This window comes from Phyllobates terribilis, unplaced genomic scaffold (genome assembly GCF_046119375.1).
Source record: "Phyllobates terribilis strain yellow unplaced genomic scaffold, ASM4611937v1 Scaffold_200__1_contigs__length_3551848, whole genome shotgun sequence".
Classification (NCBI taxonomy): Eukaryota; Metazoa; Chordata; class Amphibia; order Anura; family Dendrobatidae; genus Phyllobates; species Phyllobates terribilis.
The window spans coordinates 842,412-859,458 of record NW_027362960.1 but is presented as its reverse complement, the minus strand read 5'-3'; the positions used below and the strand labels follow the sequence as shown (position 1 = coordinate 859,458).

At 45.6% G+C, this 17,047-nt stretch overlaps 2 protein-coding genes across 2 annotated transcripts in view; one reads left to right on the top strand and one right to left on the bottom strand.

Moving 5' to 3' along the window:
- LOC141213618 (uncharacterized) overlaps nucleotides 1–17,047 on the top strand; it is a 297,701-nt gene that overhangs the window by 88,844 nt on the left and 191,810 nt on the right. The gene's annotated exons all lie outside the window — the stretch shown is intronic.
- LOC141213602 (uncharacterized) overlaps nucleotides 1–17,047 on the bottom strand; it is a 58,938-nt gene that overhangs the window by 25,520 nt on the left and 16,371 nt on the right. The window contains exon 6 of the mRNA XM_073665210.1: nucleotides 413–1,193. Within this exon, the coding sequence (XP_073521311.1) occupies nucleotides 413–1,193 (781 nt within the window). The remainder of the gene's footprint in view (nucleotides 1–412; nucleotides 1,194–17,047) is intronic.

Genomic DNA, 17,047 nt, shown 5'->3' with positions numbered 1-17,047 from the left:
TGTTGCCAAGTAAAGGCGACTTGCTGGCGTTGTAAAACCGTGACTGGTGGCAGTGTATGGTGCCTAAGGCAGTAGCCGTGGGTAAGCTGCTGCTTCTCCACGCCCTGGCACCTCACAAACAAGCAGTGTCCCAGTCCATATGTAATGTGCTGTGAAGTTTGCTTTGCAATAAGTTGTAGGCCAGAGGCTTCCGCTGTACCCACGTCCTTAGGTCCAGGATTGGTGGCAGCGTTAGTGGTTTTCATGACACGGACTAATGGAAAATTCGCTCATCTCTATTTCCTAATCATCATTTAGTGCTGAAAATTGTTTCTCTTTCTCTTCTAAAACTGTGAATTTAAGTTGACTGTAACTGTTGGATTTTTTTTCTTGTAAAATTTGTCAAAATTATTTTAATAAACAAGGAAATGACTATATCGCTACATGAGTTTTTAGATGATGAAGAAGATATGATTCCCGGGAATAATATTTCCCACATTCTAGACATGAATATGGCTTCTCCCCTGTGTGACTTCTGTAATGTGTATGTAAATTTGACTTACGGTTAAAACATTTCCCACATTCTGAACATGAATATGGCTTCGCCCCTGTGTGAATTCGTTGATGCAAAAGGAAATATGATTTCTGGTTGAAACATTTCCCACATTCTAGACATGAATATGGCTTCTCCCCTGTGTGACTTCTGTAATGTGTATGTAAATTTGACTTCTGTTTAAAACATTTCCCACATTCTGAACATGAATATGGCTTCTCCCCTGTGTGAATTCTTTGATGTCTAAGCAAATTTGACGTTTGGTAAAAACATTTACCACATTCTGGACATGAATATGGCTTCTCCCCTGTGTGAATTCTTTGATGTTTAAGAAGGTCTTGTCTCTGGATAAAACATTTCCCACATTCTGAACATGAAAACGGCTTTTCTCCTGTGTGAGTTCTCTGATGTGTCAGCAATTTAGATTTATATTCAAAACATTTCCCACATTCTGAACAGGATAATGGTTTCTTCCCTCTGGGAATTATTTGATGTTCGACATCCCTTCTTTGGCTTTCATTTTGCTTAACAGTCTGTGATGAATCCAAAGAGATGACTGATTGAAAAGGCTCAGATGATTGATTTCTGCTCTGAAGGGCTGGAGGTATAGCTGGAATAATGGCACGCTCTTCATGGGTATCTGGTTTGACTCCACAGTCATCTGCCAAGAATAAAACTGATTTTATTATTTTTCAATATCAATGCCTTATATTTTATAACATTTCTCTATACATAATTCTATACAAATCAAAGTATAATGAAATTATGACCTAAGACAGTGGTGAGCCATCTGTTCACAAATCCCATGGTACTGAACCCCTAATATACAATCGACAAACATAATACATACAGGCAGAAACGTTTGAGGTGATAAAGGGAGGATTAAAAATAAGCTTTATTACATTACAATCTAAAGCAACAGAGAAAAATACACGCCATAAAAACATGTAAGATGGGGTATTCACATCTCTGAGAAACTATCCCAATATGAAGTAGGTGTAATAATAATAATATAAGCAAATATCTCCAATTAGAAATGTAGTATAGTTCTTCTGATTCGCTATGTCACTTACTCCATGTTCAGGGCATTGCAGTAGATTAGGTATCCATGGTTACTACCACTCCTATAGTGACAGTTAGTTGCTAGTAGTCATAACCATGGATACCTAAGCTACTGAAATGCCCTGCACATGGGGTAAGTGACATAGAAAATCAGGAGAACTATACCACATTTCTAATGGGAGGTATTTGCTATTATTATTATTATTACTACTACACCTACTATATTTTGGGGTAGAATTTTGGAGGTGAGAATACCCCTTTAAGGCTGCATGCTTAGGATTTATCCGGGGCTCATCCAGATGCCCTATTCTATTGTCTTTTTGTGATTACATTTATCCCTCTTAAATGACTTTTTGTATTTTTATGTGTTCTCAATTGCGTTCTAATAAATTGTATTTTTAATCTCTATATTGTCTCACATTTCTCCATATACAATCATAGACGAGAGTGTTGGCGCCCTTGAAATTATTCCAGAAAATGAAGTATTTCTCCTGTTTTGTTATACACACGCTTATTTCTGTTGTGGGTACTGGAACAACACAAAAATAAAAAGAGAGAAAAAAAAAGTCCAAAAATAGGCCAGACAAAATTGTTGGCACCTTGCCAAAATACACTTTCTGCCATGACTGTATGTATTATATAAGACGGTGATGTTAACAGTAGACGCTAAAGTAGGGACTAATGAATTGCGCTGGTGGAGATGCTGCACTAAATCCACAGGGTCACATAGTTCATTGTGTATGTGCCAAATTAACATTGCTAATTTTTAGTTAAGCTGTTACCTGGTTTTGACTAGATTATTACCTGACCCTACTTCTAACTAGAGATGAGCAAACCTTCTTAATCAACAGAGGTTCGTGGCATGGCGGCAGATTCGACTCAAAGGTCAGCTGATGATTTTCCCATCCTGACGGCGGTAAGGAGAGCCCTGCAGAAAATGACCAAGGGTGATGACATCCAGTTCTTTTTGACCAATTTTGAAAGGGTCGCCGAGAGGGAGAAACTCTAGCCAGAGCAATGGGCGAAAGTGTTGGCGCCCTTGAAATTATTCCAGAAAATGAAGTATTTCTCCTGTTTTGTTATACACTCGCTTATTTCTGTTGTGGGTACTGGAACAACACAAAAATAAAAAGAGAGAAAAAAAAAGTCCAAAAATAGGCCAGACAAAATTGTTGGCACCTTGCCAAAATACTCTTTCGGCCATGACTGTATGTATTATATAAGACGGTGATGTTAACAGCAGACGCTAAAGTAGGGTCTAATGGATTGCGCTGGTGGAGATGCTGCACTAAATCCACAGGGTCACATAGTTCATTGTGTATGCGCCAAATTAACGAAACTGTTATTAGTAATTTTTAGTTAAGCTGTTACCTGGTTTTGACTAGATTATTACCTGACCCTACTTCTAACTAGAGATGAGCAAACCTTTCAAGGTTCGGTTCAGATCGGAGAATGTCCCGATGCTCGCCGAACAGGAAAAGTGGCATCAGTTGACCCAGAATACAAATAGTATAATTGCACAGCATGGATGCATGGGGCAGGGCTTAGGACAGGGCTTGGAGCAGCATTTCTAGCTTAAACATTGATCAGTAACACATGGATGAGTGACAGGTGTAGGCCTGGTGCTCAGAGCCCTCCTGCTACAGGCAACACACATGAAGTAGACCCAACCACAAGTCTCCACATTTCTAAAAATTATTGCCATACACCACTAAAGTGGCATCAATTTCACCATAGTAGAAATAGTATAATGGGGCTCTGACACCCCTTCCACTACAGGCAACCCAGCAGATGGAGACCCAACTTGGAGTCTCCACATTTCAAAAAATTGTTAGTAACATCAGCAGCAGTAGCAACAGAAGGCATGACAAATGCGTCACAGGCTGCAATAATGCGAGATCAATGCAGCACACTAAAAACTACACCATTGCCTAGCCTGCACAGTCTGCGATTGGGGTGCAAAAGTCATTGGAGATCTATGACTTGTTCATCTTGATGAAGGTTAGGGGGTGTGGATTGTGGACACAGTGGAGCCGTCACCACAGTATGGATAAATATGTTACCATTATGGATTATGTCGTTTGGATTTACACTTTCTTAAAATTACTGCTGCTACTGGATACCTGGGCTTTCATCGTTGTATCTGCCGTCTAGAGGATCATGGACTGTGGCTACTGACTATACTGGCTGGAGATACGAAATCTGTGGGCCAACCAAAAGTTGGGAGACAGTGAGTATGGCGTTATACAAAGCCAGTGGAACTACTGAACCTAGATTGGGAATTTAAGGACTGAGAGAACTGTATTTTGGTCATTTACCTGGAATTGCTTTATTACCATGGCTGTGATCAATAAAATATTGTTGCACCGTTAGCCTGCCTAGGTGATTACTTACAACCCATAACCTCAGATCTTTACAGGGGGTTACACTTTCATGGGAAAGCCAGCTGCACTTATCCGTCATGACTAGTGTTGAGCCACCCCCGTAGTGTTCGAGTTCGGTTCGGTTCGTCGAACACCCGTGTGTTCGCCGAACTGTTAGTCGAACACCGTTAAAACCAATGGCAGGCAAACAAAAACACATAGAAACACATAGAAAACACCTTCAAAGGTGTCCAAAAGCTGACAAACTGCTCAGAAGACACAACTAACACATGGAAAAGTGACAAGTACATATAGTCATGCGAAAAGAAAAGAGGTGGAGGAGTAAAAGGAGGGGGAGACACAGATATAGGCATGTCATGCCCTTCTAAAATCCAAAAAGTGAGAAGCCGACACGTTCAGTCCGCTCCTGCCCATGCCACCTCCGTGTCGCCGGGTTTGTGCCAGAGACGCGGTGAACCCTGACGGCCAGCCCCCCTCTCCCAATACTGGTGCCTGTCCGCTGGTGGGTCGAGCGAGCCCCCCTGTGGTGGAGGCAGCTCTAAGCTTTTTAATTTAAATTGTCTCTCTAATTTGAATGAATACACTTTAAATCCATTTACAAGGATCTATTGGAGGGCAAGTCTCATGCCAGCAGCCGCGTAATTCCAGCTCCAGTAGCGTCCACTAAAGCTGCTGCAGTTAAAAAGCTTTTATAAGGATCGAGCTCGGCTGTCCACCGCAAGGCATCCTACTGCCAGTCCCAGCCCCTATGCCTTGGGGTGCCTCCTGATGCTCTTCACTGAGTATCCCGTGGTCACGAAGCATTTCCTTTGAAAAAATTAAGTGTCCAAACTACAGGTGGTGTAGCTTGCTTAACAGCCGGGATAATCCGCTGACTAGCAGACACTGCTACTAGGCACAAAGTATTTCCTGGGCTAGATGCAGTTAAAAATTTGTAATTAGATACTCTCGGTGGATGCTGAGAAAGCATTCCATAGAGTCTCCTGGCACGCCATATATGATTCTCTTAAAAAGCTTGGGGTAGGGGTCTAGGGGACCCTTTTATAGCCAAAATCACGGCCCTGTATCACAATACGTCACCTAGGCTGAAGATAAATGGAACTGTAGCACCCTGAGGGCTCGGTTGCTACAGAGGTATTGCACCTCACCCAGAGGTGTGATATCTCACTCTCAGGTAAGGATGGAGTGTGGATCAGGACCCGACACCTGCATGCATTACACCACATTGCCGTGGGGCAGGGCGACCAATATGCCTCTGAGATGGGCACGACAGTCCCTGTCCCTGGCTGGAGTGGGGGGAGGGAACACTGAGGAAGGGGAACCCTGTAGTGCAGGAGCAGGGAGGAAGCAGTTCCTGGGTGCATTGAGAAGGGAGTATAAAAGGTGGGCACCATCTTAGTTCAGTGCAGAGAAGTCTGAGCAGAAGTGGCAGGGAGCAGGGGCTCTGCATGAGCTCTGCTCCGGAGGCGGGCCTAGTAACAGAGGCCCAGGCCTGGAAGAGGGAGAAGGAAGGAAGAGGAGTGGAGAAGGCTCCAGGAACGAGGAATGAAGGGATCCCAGGGGTGCGGACGGGCGAGTCGCCACCGCACGCCCGAATCCACCTGCGTGGAGGGGTCAGGCCAAAGGGGGAGACCGGTCCCCGAAACTAGTGGAGGCAGGAAACGACCCTCAGCTAGAAACCAGAGGCTGTGACATTTTATGTGGCGCAGCCCCTCGCTACACCCGCTAGGAAGGCACCACATAGGGTCAGGGAAACTGGCGCCAAGTTTACCAAGAGGAGGCCCGAGGCAGCCTGATAGAAGGGTTGGTAAGAAAGGCCAGACAAAGGACACACAAAGGGGGTCCTGTGAAGCGCTCCAAAGTTATCTGGGAGTTGTCTGAGCCGCTCACCTGGTGAGCACAGTACGACGTGGGCAGCCGTTACCTGCAGACGTGGTCTGGATAATAAGAACTGTGAGTAAAGGCCCTGGACTGCATCACTGACTCCGTGTCGTTACTGCTGTTGCCCTGCACCATCACCCCCATCCTCCGCATACACTGCCCTGAGGCTATACTCCTCCCTTGGGGAGTTATGCTACGCTCTGCTGCACCCACAACAACAGCCTCAGCGGTCTGCCCTGCAGCGGCGGTTCACTCTGACCGCAATCCACGGGTGGCGTAGTCGGACATTTAAACATCAAAACCACATAAATAGTTCCGCCACTGGTTTGACCACCCTGAGCCACGGAACCGGGTCGCCGCCACGAAGACTACAACCACCAGAATCCACCAAAAAGGGTCCGGCTCCGGGTGTCCCAAGGCCCAGGGGGTGCATCAGAATATTTTCATCACCTTTCACAATCACCAATGGGACAAGGCAGGGATGTCCTCTGTCCCCTCTCTTATACATCCTAGTGACGGAGCACCTGCTCTCATCAATTCGCCATAACCCCAATATTAGGTGGATTGAGGTGGGAGGCACCGAGTACAAGTGCTCTCTATTTGCTGATGATGTCCTAGTATATATCACTCAATCACATATATCCATCCATGCTGTTATGGCTGAAATAGATCACTTTGTTACATGGTCAAATTTTAAAATCAATGCAGCGAAGTCTGAGGCCCTCGATGTCTTCCTCCCCAAATCCATATAGGATTCCATCCAGTCCAACTTTCCCTTTGCCTGGCCCTCACAGGGTATCAAATACTTAGGAATTCCTATTCATAGAGACCTCTCCCATCTATGTTATCTTAATTTTGGGCCCTTTATTGAACAACTCCATACAGACCACGGTTGGCAAGTTATTACTGTAAGATTCACTACGTGAACCACTGGTGTTTTGTGGAAAAGCACATGTACACTGTGTTCCAAATTATTATGCAAAAAGTGTTTAGGAGTGATAAGGGAAGAATTTGTTTGTTTGTCAGTTAAACTCATTGATGGTGATGTGTGTCAGGGCTCTTTATATCACTGTAAGCAATTGCAGACACCTGTGCTAATTAGTTTGGCAGGTGTGTCCAATGAAAGGCAAGACTACTTAAGAAGGCTGTCTCACATTATTAAGCAGCCTACATTTTCTGCCAAAATGGGAAAGAAAAAGGATGTGTCGGCTGCTGAGAAGCAACAAATTGTGGAGTGTTTAGGTCAAGGCATGACTACAATCAACATTGTGCGATGATCAGGATGAAGTGTCTTGGCAATCAAGAAGTATGTAGCGGATTCACAGTACACACGTGTGCGTGCTGATAAGGGCAAATTGAGGACTCTTTCCTACAGGCAATTACGTCAGGTTGAAAGAGCAGCGGCAAAAAAGCCTTGTCATAGCAGCAGACAAGTTTTTGAAGCTGCTGGTGCCTCCAACGTCCCCCGAACAACAAGATGCAGGGTCCTTCAGAGGTTTGCAGCTGTGCATACGCCATCCTGTCGACCTCCTCTATCCACTTCACACAAGCAGAAACAGCTCCAGTGGGCCAAACATTACATGAAGACTGATTTCAAAACTGTTTTGTTCACAGACGAGTGCCGTGCAGCGCTCGATGGTCCAGATGGATGGAGTAGAGGATGGCTGGTTCATGGACACCCCACGCAAACACGGCTACAGCGCCAACAAGGAGGAGGTGGAGTAATGTTTTGGGCTGGAATCATGGGGAGAGAGATTGTCGGCCCCTTTAGGATCCCTGAAGGCGCTAAAGATGAACTCCATAATGTATGTGGATTTTCTCAAACAGCACTTCCTGCCATGGTTCAAGAAGAAGAACCGTGTATTTCACAGCAAGATCATTTTTTTGCATGATAATGCACCATCTCATGCTGCACATAAAACATCTGCATCTCTGGCTGATATGGGCATAAAAGGGGACAAACTTATGGTGTGACCCCCATGCTCCCCTGACCTCTACCCCATTCAGAACCGCTGGAGCATCATCAAAAGGAGTGTCTATGATGGCGGGAGGCAGTTCACATCTAAGCAACAGCTCTGGGAGGGTATTCTGTCCTCATGCAAAACAATTGAAGCAGAAACCATTCAAACCTTGACAAATTCAATGGACGAGAGAGTTCAGAAGCTCCTTTCGAACAAGGGGTCCTATGTGAAAATGTAACATCACCTAGAATAAAGTTTTGAGTTGAAAACTGTTTGATTTCAGTTTCTAATAACCTGCTAATGCTTATAATTGCAAAAATCACCATTTTTTTGGTCTTTATTAAAATGAAAAGGTTGATCGAAAAGTTTGGGGGATCTAAGAGTGTGGCAACCCAGTAGTCATGATTACTTCGAATTCTGACAATATGAGGGTCATGTTGCAGGTAGTGCAGCAAGAAGGCACTCGTGTGTTGCGCATCCAGGAGCACCAAGTCCCTGTTGTGTTGGTGGCGAGGTAACAATCATGCTTCCTTCCTCTGTCCTCTCCCCCCAACCTCGCACAACAGAAATGTGATCAAGGTCTCCCTCATCTGATGAGTCTTCCATCAGTTCGTCCTCCACTTCTTCCTGGGCTCCTGCACCTTCCTCACTAGTTTGGCTGCTACCATGCGCCCTGGTCAAACCATCTCCCCCACCCTCACATGCCTGCCGCCTTGGTGCTGCCGACCGTCTGGACCTTGCAGATGTTAGCCCTTCCGCATACAACTCCTCCTCCTCTACTTCCTCCACCTCCTCTTGTGCCACCACTTGACTCCGAATTCTGTTTAACATGTGCTCCAGCATGTAAATCACCGGAATAGTCATGCTGATAATGGCATAGTCAGCACTAAACATCTTCGTCGCCATTTCAAAACTGTGCAGAAGGGTGCATAGGTCCCTGATCTGAGACCACTCCTCCAGCGTGATTTGCCCCACCTCTGGATCTCGTTGGCCCAGGCTATACGTCAGAACGTATTGCATCAGGGCTTGTCGGTGCTGCCACAGTCGCTGCAACATGTGCAGAGTTGAATTCCACCGGGTAGGCACATCGCATTTTAGCCGGTGAAGTGGCAGGCCCAACGACTTCTGTAGAGATGTAAGTCGCTGAGCTGCGGGATGCGAACGGCGGAAGTGAGCACACAGCGACCGTGCCCTCTGCAGAAGGCCATCTAGTCTGGGATAGTGGGCTAAAATTTGCCGGACAACCAGGTTCAACACGTGAGCCATACAAGGCACGTGTGTGACATTGCCCCGGCGAAGGGCCGCACCCAGGTTTGCAGCATTGTCGCACACGGCCTTCCCTGGTTTCAGGTCCAGTGGAGACAACCATTCATGAAATTGGTTCTCCAGAGCTGACCACAACTCCTCAGCTGTGTGACTCACATTTCCCAGACATTTCAAAGTAAAAACCGCCTGATGACGTTGAGCCCTACTGCCAGCATAGTAAGGAGGTGTGCAGGATCCCTTCTGCGCAGTTAGAAAGCTTGTGGCATGACCAGACAGGCTTTGGGTGCAGGTGGAAGACCGAGAGGAGGTTGAGGAGGCAGAAGCAGTGGAGGAACTTTGACATAAAGAGGATTGACGCACAACTCGTGGGGACGGCAAGACTTGGACAGCAGCCCCTTGTCCTGCTGTCACCATAGTTACCCAGTGCCCAGTCAGCGACATGTAACGCCCCTGTCCATACCTACTCGTCCAAGTGTCTGTGGTGAAATGCACCCTGTCACACACAGAGTTTCTCAAAGAAGCGGTGATGTTGTGTGCGACATGCTGGTGGAGCGCAGGCACACCTTTCTTTGAGAAGTAGTGCCGACTGGGCATCTGGTACTGGGGCACTGCGACGGACATAAGGTCTCGAAAATCCTCTGTGTCCACCAGGCGGAAAGGCAGCATTTCTGTAGCCAAGAGCTTGCAGATGGTGAAATTCAACCTCTTAGCTTTCTCATGGCTAGGAGGAAATGGTCTTTTACTTGTCCACATCTGAGGGACCGAGGGCTGGCTATTGTGCTTAGACGGGGTTGATAAGGGTGTCCCCGGCAAACTGCCGGTCTGTGAGGAAGATGCAGGCGGACATGTTAGGTTGCCTTGATCCAAAGGTGGTGCTATCGATGTCGGACAGCGCTCAACACCAGCTGGTGTTACCACCTCCAAAGAAAATGATGACCTGCCAATCACGCTGGCTGTTGCGGGTAAAGAGGTGGCAGGTCTGCGCCCCAAAACAGGTGTGACTGCTGTCCCCCCAGTCACAGAGGATGAAGAGGCCGCGGATGCACAAGATATGGCAGACGGTGATTGGCCCGGCCGGCTAGGCCGCATTGTAGCACACTGAGCTTCCCACTGCAACTTATGCTTCATGTCCATGTGCCGGTTCATGCATGAAGTACTCAAACTATGTATTTTTTGGCCTCTACTTAGCTTTTGCTGACAAATGTTACAGATAACACGAGTTGGGTCATCTTTATCGATCTGAAAAAATACCCAGGCTATGCAAGGCTTAGCACCCATGCGACCTGAAGAGCCACCACGACTTGTGGTGAGAGGCAGAGTTGTGTTTGAGGATGCAGTTGTTGACGTGCTTCCAGTACTACGTCTCTGTCCAGGAAGGCGCAACTGACCTCGTCGTCACTAGCATCTTCCTCCACCTCCTCTGCTGACCTCATCTCTTGGCTGACTGTGGGTTGACAGTAAGTGGGATCTCCAACCTCATCATCATCACCCTGTGCGTTATCACACCCGTCGTCCTCAGAGCCAACCTGTTCCTGCCCTGACAAAAAACTAAAGTTCTCGCTCCAATCAGGTATTTGAGTCTCATCATCGTCTTCCTCATTGTCTCCACCAACAGGAGTTACAGTTTGGGAATGAGGGTCTACATTATGGTCAGAACCTTCTGCGTCTGGTCCTGGATCCGACTCATAAAGATTCTGGGCATCAGTGCAGATCATTTCCTCGTCTGGATTCACAGAAGCGCTGGAGTCGACCTCTGATTCCCAGGCTATAGTATGAGTAAACAGCTCTGCAGACTCAACCATCTGTTCTACCTCATACTCAGACGGGCAGCTGGAGATTTGGGAGCTGTGAGGAAGCAAGTGCGATTGGGGTGACACCTTTGAGGACTGGAGTATTTGTGATGTTGAAGTTGATGTGGAGGTGAGCCCACTTAAAGGAGCACTTTATATCCGTTGAAGCACCTGCTGTTTTTGTGCCTCATCTGGAATTTGTAGCGATTGGCGTGGCCGTAAGAAAGGGATCTTATCACATTGTCCGCTAAAAGAAGTAGACATTTTAGTTTGGCTGGAAGATGGTCTTTCTTCTGCAGATGTTACTGTTGCTTTAACACCTACCCCACGGACACAACCTTTTTTCCCCTTCCCAACACGCCTATTCCCCTTTCCACCAGCAGCAGGCCTTTTTCCACTCATTTTGGTGGTTAACTAATTCACAACTCTGGAGTTGTTTGCACAAAAAAACAATGGATGGGAACCGAGCAGAGTTGAGTGGCCAAACTGTGGTATTAGGCCAAAACTATTGTCTGGGTTAGATGCAGAAAAAAATTATATTCAATTTGCAACCTGATGGAGGTCAGTATAGATGGACTAATAGAACAAGTCCCACACACTGCTAGAAGGCCAAATATTTTTTCAGAGCTAGATGCAGACAAAAAATTATTTTGAATTTGCAACCTGATGGAGGTCAGTATAGATGGACTAATAGAGAAAGTCCCACACACAGCTAGAAGCCCAATATTTTTTCAGAGGTAGATGCAGAAAAAAAATATATTCAGTTTGCAACCTGATGGAGGTCAGTATAGATGGACTAATAGAGAAAGTCCCACACACTGCTAGAAGGCCAAATATTTTTTCAGAGCTAGATGCAGATATAAATTATTTTTAATTTGCAACCTGATGGAGGTCAGTATAGATGGACTAATAGAACAAGTCCCACACACAGCTAGAAGCCCAAATATTTTTTCAGAGGTAGATGCAGATAAAAATTATATTCAGTTTGCAACCTGATGGAGGTCAGTATAGATGGACTAATAGAGAAAGTCCCACACACTGCTAGAAGGCCAAATATTTTTTCAGAGCTAGATGCAGATAAAAATTATTTTTAATTTGCAGCCTGATGGAGGTCAGTATAGATGGATTAATAGAACAAGTCCCACACACTGCTAGAAGGCCAAATATTTTTTCAGAGCTAGATGCAGACAAAAAATTATTTTGAATTTGCAGCCTGATTGAGGTCAGTATAGATGGACTAATAGAGATAGTCCCACACACTGCTAGAAGGCCAAATATTTTTTCAGAGCTAGATGCAGACAAAAAATTATTTTGAATTTGCAACCTGATGGAGGTCAGTATAGATGGACTAATAGAGAAAGTCCCACACACTGCTAGAAGGCCAAATATTTTTTCAGAGCTAGATGCAGATAAAAATTATTTTTAATTTGCAACCTGATGGAGGTCAGTACAGATGGACTAATAGAGAAAGTCCCACACACTGCTAGAAGGCCAAATATTTTTTCAGAGCTAGATGCAGAAAAAAATTATATTCAATTTGCAACCTGATGGAGGTCAGTATAGATGGACTAATAGAATGATGCTATGCCCAAAAGATTTTACTTCACTAGGTGCAGTAAAAAAATTGGTATTCTATACACAGGTGGTATATCTTGCAACACAGATAGGCTACTCCACTGACTAACACACTCTGCAATAGGCCAAAAAGGATTAGCTTTGCTAGATTCAGCCAAATGCTGTGAAAAAAACTTGCACAGCACTGGCACAGACCTGCCTGGCAAAAACTGATAGGAACTGATGTAACCTAGTCCTGAAAAGGACTGCAATTACAATTAGTCTTTTCTCCCACAATCTATCTATTTAAGAGCACAGACCAGCCTGATAAAAGTCGTAGGAAATGCTGTAACCTAGTCCTTAAAAGGACTGCAATCACAACTATTCCCTACTCCCAAGCTATCTGTAGATTTGTGCGAAAATTGGCTTGAAATTAACAAGGTATAGCGCACACAGCAACAGCGGTGCCGTCTAACACGCAGCTGCAGCAGTGAGAAAATGGTGGCGACGGGGAAAATGGCTTGGTCTTATAGGGCAAGGACATGTGACTAGAGATGAGCGTTGTTCTACTCGAACTGTTCGCCAATCTCAAATTCGAGCTGTTTTGGGTGGTGTTCGAGCCGTTCGGCGAACACGAACGATTTGAGAAAAATTCGGCTGTTCGAGGTTATGTTCGATAACTGTTCGTGCACCAAAATCATAACTGGATTTTTTCTCAGTAATGATGAAAATTAATGTTAATCCGCAGTTTGAGTGTACAGCGGGGCGGGGGGAGGGGCAGGGGATGGATCTCTGCAGGAACAATGAAGATCTCCATTTTTTTTTCTCTTTCCCGCATTTACAGTGAGGAGGTGCAATCTGTCAGCCTATCAGCAGCGCACACACGGAGCGAAGTGCTTTGTTTCACACAAGCAAGGGCATGTGTCATTGGCAGTGTATGTCACATGTCCTTGCCCTATAAGACCAAGCCATTTTCCCCGTCGCCACCATTTTCTCACTGCTGCAGCTGCGTGTTAGACGGCACCGCTGTTGCTGTGTGCGCTATACCTTGTTAATTTCAAGCCAATTTTCGCACAAATATACAGATAGCTTGGGAGTAGGGAATAGTTGTGATTGCAGTCCTTTTAAGGACTAGGTTACAGCATTTCCTACGACTTTTATCAAGCAGGTCTGTGCTCTTAAATAGATAGATTGTGGGAGTAAAGACTAATTGTAATTGGAGTCCTTTTCAGGACTAGGTTACATCAGTTCCTATCAGTTTTTGCCAGGCAGGTCTGTGCCAGTGCTGTGCAAGTTTTTTTCACAGCATTTGGCTGAATCTAGCAAAGCTAATCCTTTTTGGCCTATTGCAGAGTGTGTTAGTCAGTGGAGTAGCCTATCTGTGTTGCAAGATATACCACCTGTGTATAGAATACCAATTTTTTTACTGCACCTAGTGAAGTAAAATCTTTTGGGCATAGCATCATTCTATTAGTCCATCTATACTGACCTCCATCAGGTTGCAAACTGAATATAATTTTTTTCTGCATCTAGCTCTGAAAAAATATTTGGGCTTCTAGCAGTGTGTGGGACTTGGTCTATTAGTCCATCTATACTGACCTCCATCAGGTTGCAAATTAAAAATAATTTTTTTCTTCATTTAGCTCTGAAAAAATATTTGGGCTTCTAGCAGTGTGTGGGACTTGTTCTATTAGTCCTTCTATACTGACCTCCAGCAGGTTGCAAATTGAATATAATTTTTTTCTGCATCTAGCTCTGAAAAAATATTTGGGCTTCTAGCGGTGTGTGGGACTTGGTCTATTAGTCCATCTATACTGACCTCCATCAGGTTGCAAATTAAAAATATTTTTTTTCTGCATCTAGCTCTGAAAAAATATTTGGGCTTCTAGCCGTGTGTGGGACTTGGTCTATTAGTCCATCTATACTGACCTCCATCAGGTTGCAAATTAAAAATAATTTTTTTCTTCATTTATCTCTGAAAAAATATTTGGGCTTCTAGCAGCGTGTGGGACTTGTTCTATTAGTCCATCTATACTGACCTCCATCAGGTTGCAAATTAAAAATAATTTTTTTCTGCATCTAGCTCTGAAAAAATATTTGGGCTTCTAGCGGTGTGTGGGACTTGGTCTATTAGTCCATCTATACTGACCTCCATCAGGTTGCAAATTAAAAATAATTTTTTTCTGCATCTAGCTCTGAAAAAATATTTGGGCTTCTAGCAGTGTGTGGGACTTGGTCTATTAGTCCATCTATACTGACCTCCATCAGGTTGCAAATTGAATAAAAAAATTTTCTGCATCTAGCTCTGAAAAAATATTTGGGCTTCTAGCGGTGTGTGGGACTTGGTCTATTAGTCCATCTATACTGACCTCCATCAGGTTGCAAATTAAAAATAATTTTTTTCTGCATCTAACCCAGCCAATAGTTTTGGCCTAATACCACAGTTTGGCCACTCAGCTCTGCTCGGTTACCATCCATTGTTTTTTTGTGCAAACAACTCCAGAGTTGTGAATTAGTTAACCACCAAAATGAGTGGAAAAAGGCCTGCTGCTGGTGGAAAGGGGAATAGGCGTGTTGGGAAGGAGAAAAAAGGTTGTGTCCGTGGGGTAGGTGCAGAAGAAAGACCATCTTCCAGCCAAACTAAAATGTCTACTTCTTTTAGCGGACAATGTGATAAGATCCCTTTCTTACGGCCACGCCAATCGCTACAAATTCCAGATGAGGCACAAAAACAGCAGGTGCTTCAACGGATATCAAGTGCTCCTTTAAGTGGGCTCTCCTCCACATCAACTTCAACATCACAAATACTCCAGTCCTCAAAGGTGTCACCCAAATCGCACTTGCTTCCTCACAGCTCCCAAATCTCCAGCTGCCCGTCTGAGTATGAGGTAGAACAGATGGTTGAGTCTGCAGAGCTGTTTACTCATACTATAGCCTGGGAATCAGAGGTCGACTCCAGCGCTTCTGTGAATCCAGACGAGGAAATGATCTGCACTGATGCCCAGAATCTTTATGAGTCGGATCCAGGACCAGACGCAGAAGGTTCTGACCATAATGTAGACCCTCATTCCCAAACTGTAACTCCTGTTGGTGGAGACAATGAGGAAGACGATGATAAGACTCAAATACCTGATTGGAGCGACAACTTTAGTTTTTTGTCAGGGCAGGAACAGGTTGGCTCTGAGGACGACGGGTGTGATAACGCACAGGGTGATGATGATGAGGTCGGAGATCCCACTTACTGTCAACCCACAGTCAGCCAAGAGATAAGGTCAGCAGAGGAGGTGGAGGAAGATGCTAGTGACGACGAGGTCAGGTTGCGCCTTCCTGGACAGAGACGTAGTACTGGAAGCACGTCAACAACTGCATCCTCAAACACAACTCTGCCTCTCACCACAAGTCGTGGTGGATCTTCAGGTCGCATGGGTGCTAAGCCTTGCATAGCCTGGGCATTTTTTCAGATCGATAAAGATGACCCAACTCGTGTTATCTGTAACATTTGTCAGCAAAAGCTAAGTAGAGGCCAAAAAATACATAGTTTGAGTACTTCATGCATGAACCGGCACATGGACATGAAGCATAAGTTGCAGTGGGAAGCTCAGTGTGCTACAATGCGGTCTAGCCGGCCGGGCCAACCACCGTCTGCCATATCTTGTGCATCCGCGGCCTCTTCATCCTCTGTGACTGGGGGGACAGCAGTCACACCTGTTTTGGGGCGCAGACCTGCCACCTCTTTACCCGCAACAGCCAGCGTGATTGGCAGGTCATCATTTTCTTTGGAGGTGGTAACACCAGCTGGTCTTGAGCGCTGTCCGACATCGATAGCACCACCTTTGGATCAAGGCAACCTAACATGTCCGCCTGCATCTTCCTCACAGACCGGCAGTTTGCCGGGGACACCCTTATCAACCCCGTCTAAGCACAATAGCCAGCCCTCGGTCCCTCAGATGTGGACAAGTAAAAGACCATTTCCTCCTAGCCATGAGAAAGCTAAGAGGTTGAATTTCACCATCTGCAAGCTCTTGGCTACAGAAATGCTGCCTTTCCGCCTGGTGGACACAGAGGATTTTCGAGACCTTATGTCCGTCGCAGTGCCCCAGTACCAGATGCCCAGTCGGCACTACTTCTCAAAGAAAGGTGTGCCTGCGCTCCACCAGCATGTCGCACACAACATCACCGCTTCTTTGAGAAACTCTGTGTGTGACAGGGTGCATTTCACCACAGACACTTGGACGAGTAGGCATGGACAGGGGCGTTACATGTCGCTGACTGGGCACTGGGTAACTATGGTGACAGCAGGACAAGGGGCTGCTGTCCAAGTCTTGCCGTCCCCACGAGTTGTGCGTCAATCCTCTTTATGTCATTTTTCCTCCACTGCTTCTGCCTCCTCAACCTCCTCTCGGTCTTCCACCTGCACCCAAAGCCTGTCTGGTCATGCCACAAGCTTTCTAACTGCGCAGAAGGGATCCTGCACACCTCCTTACTATGCTGGCAGTAGGGCTCAACGTCATCAGGCGGTTTTTACATTGAAATGTCTGGGAAATGTGAGTCACACAGCTGAGGAGTTGTGGTCAGCTCTGGAGAACCAATTTCATGAATGGTTGTCTCCACTGGACC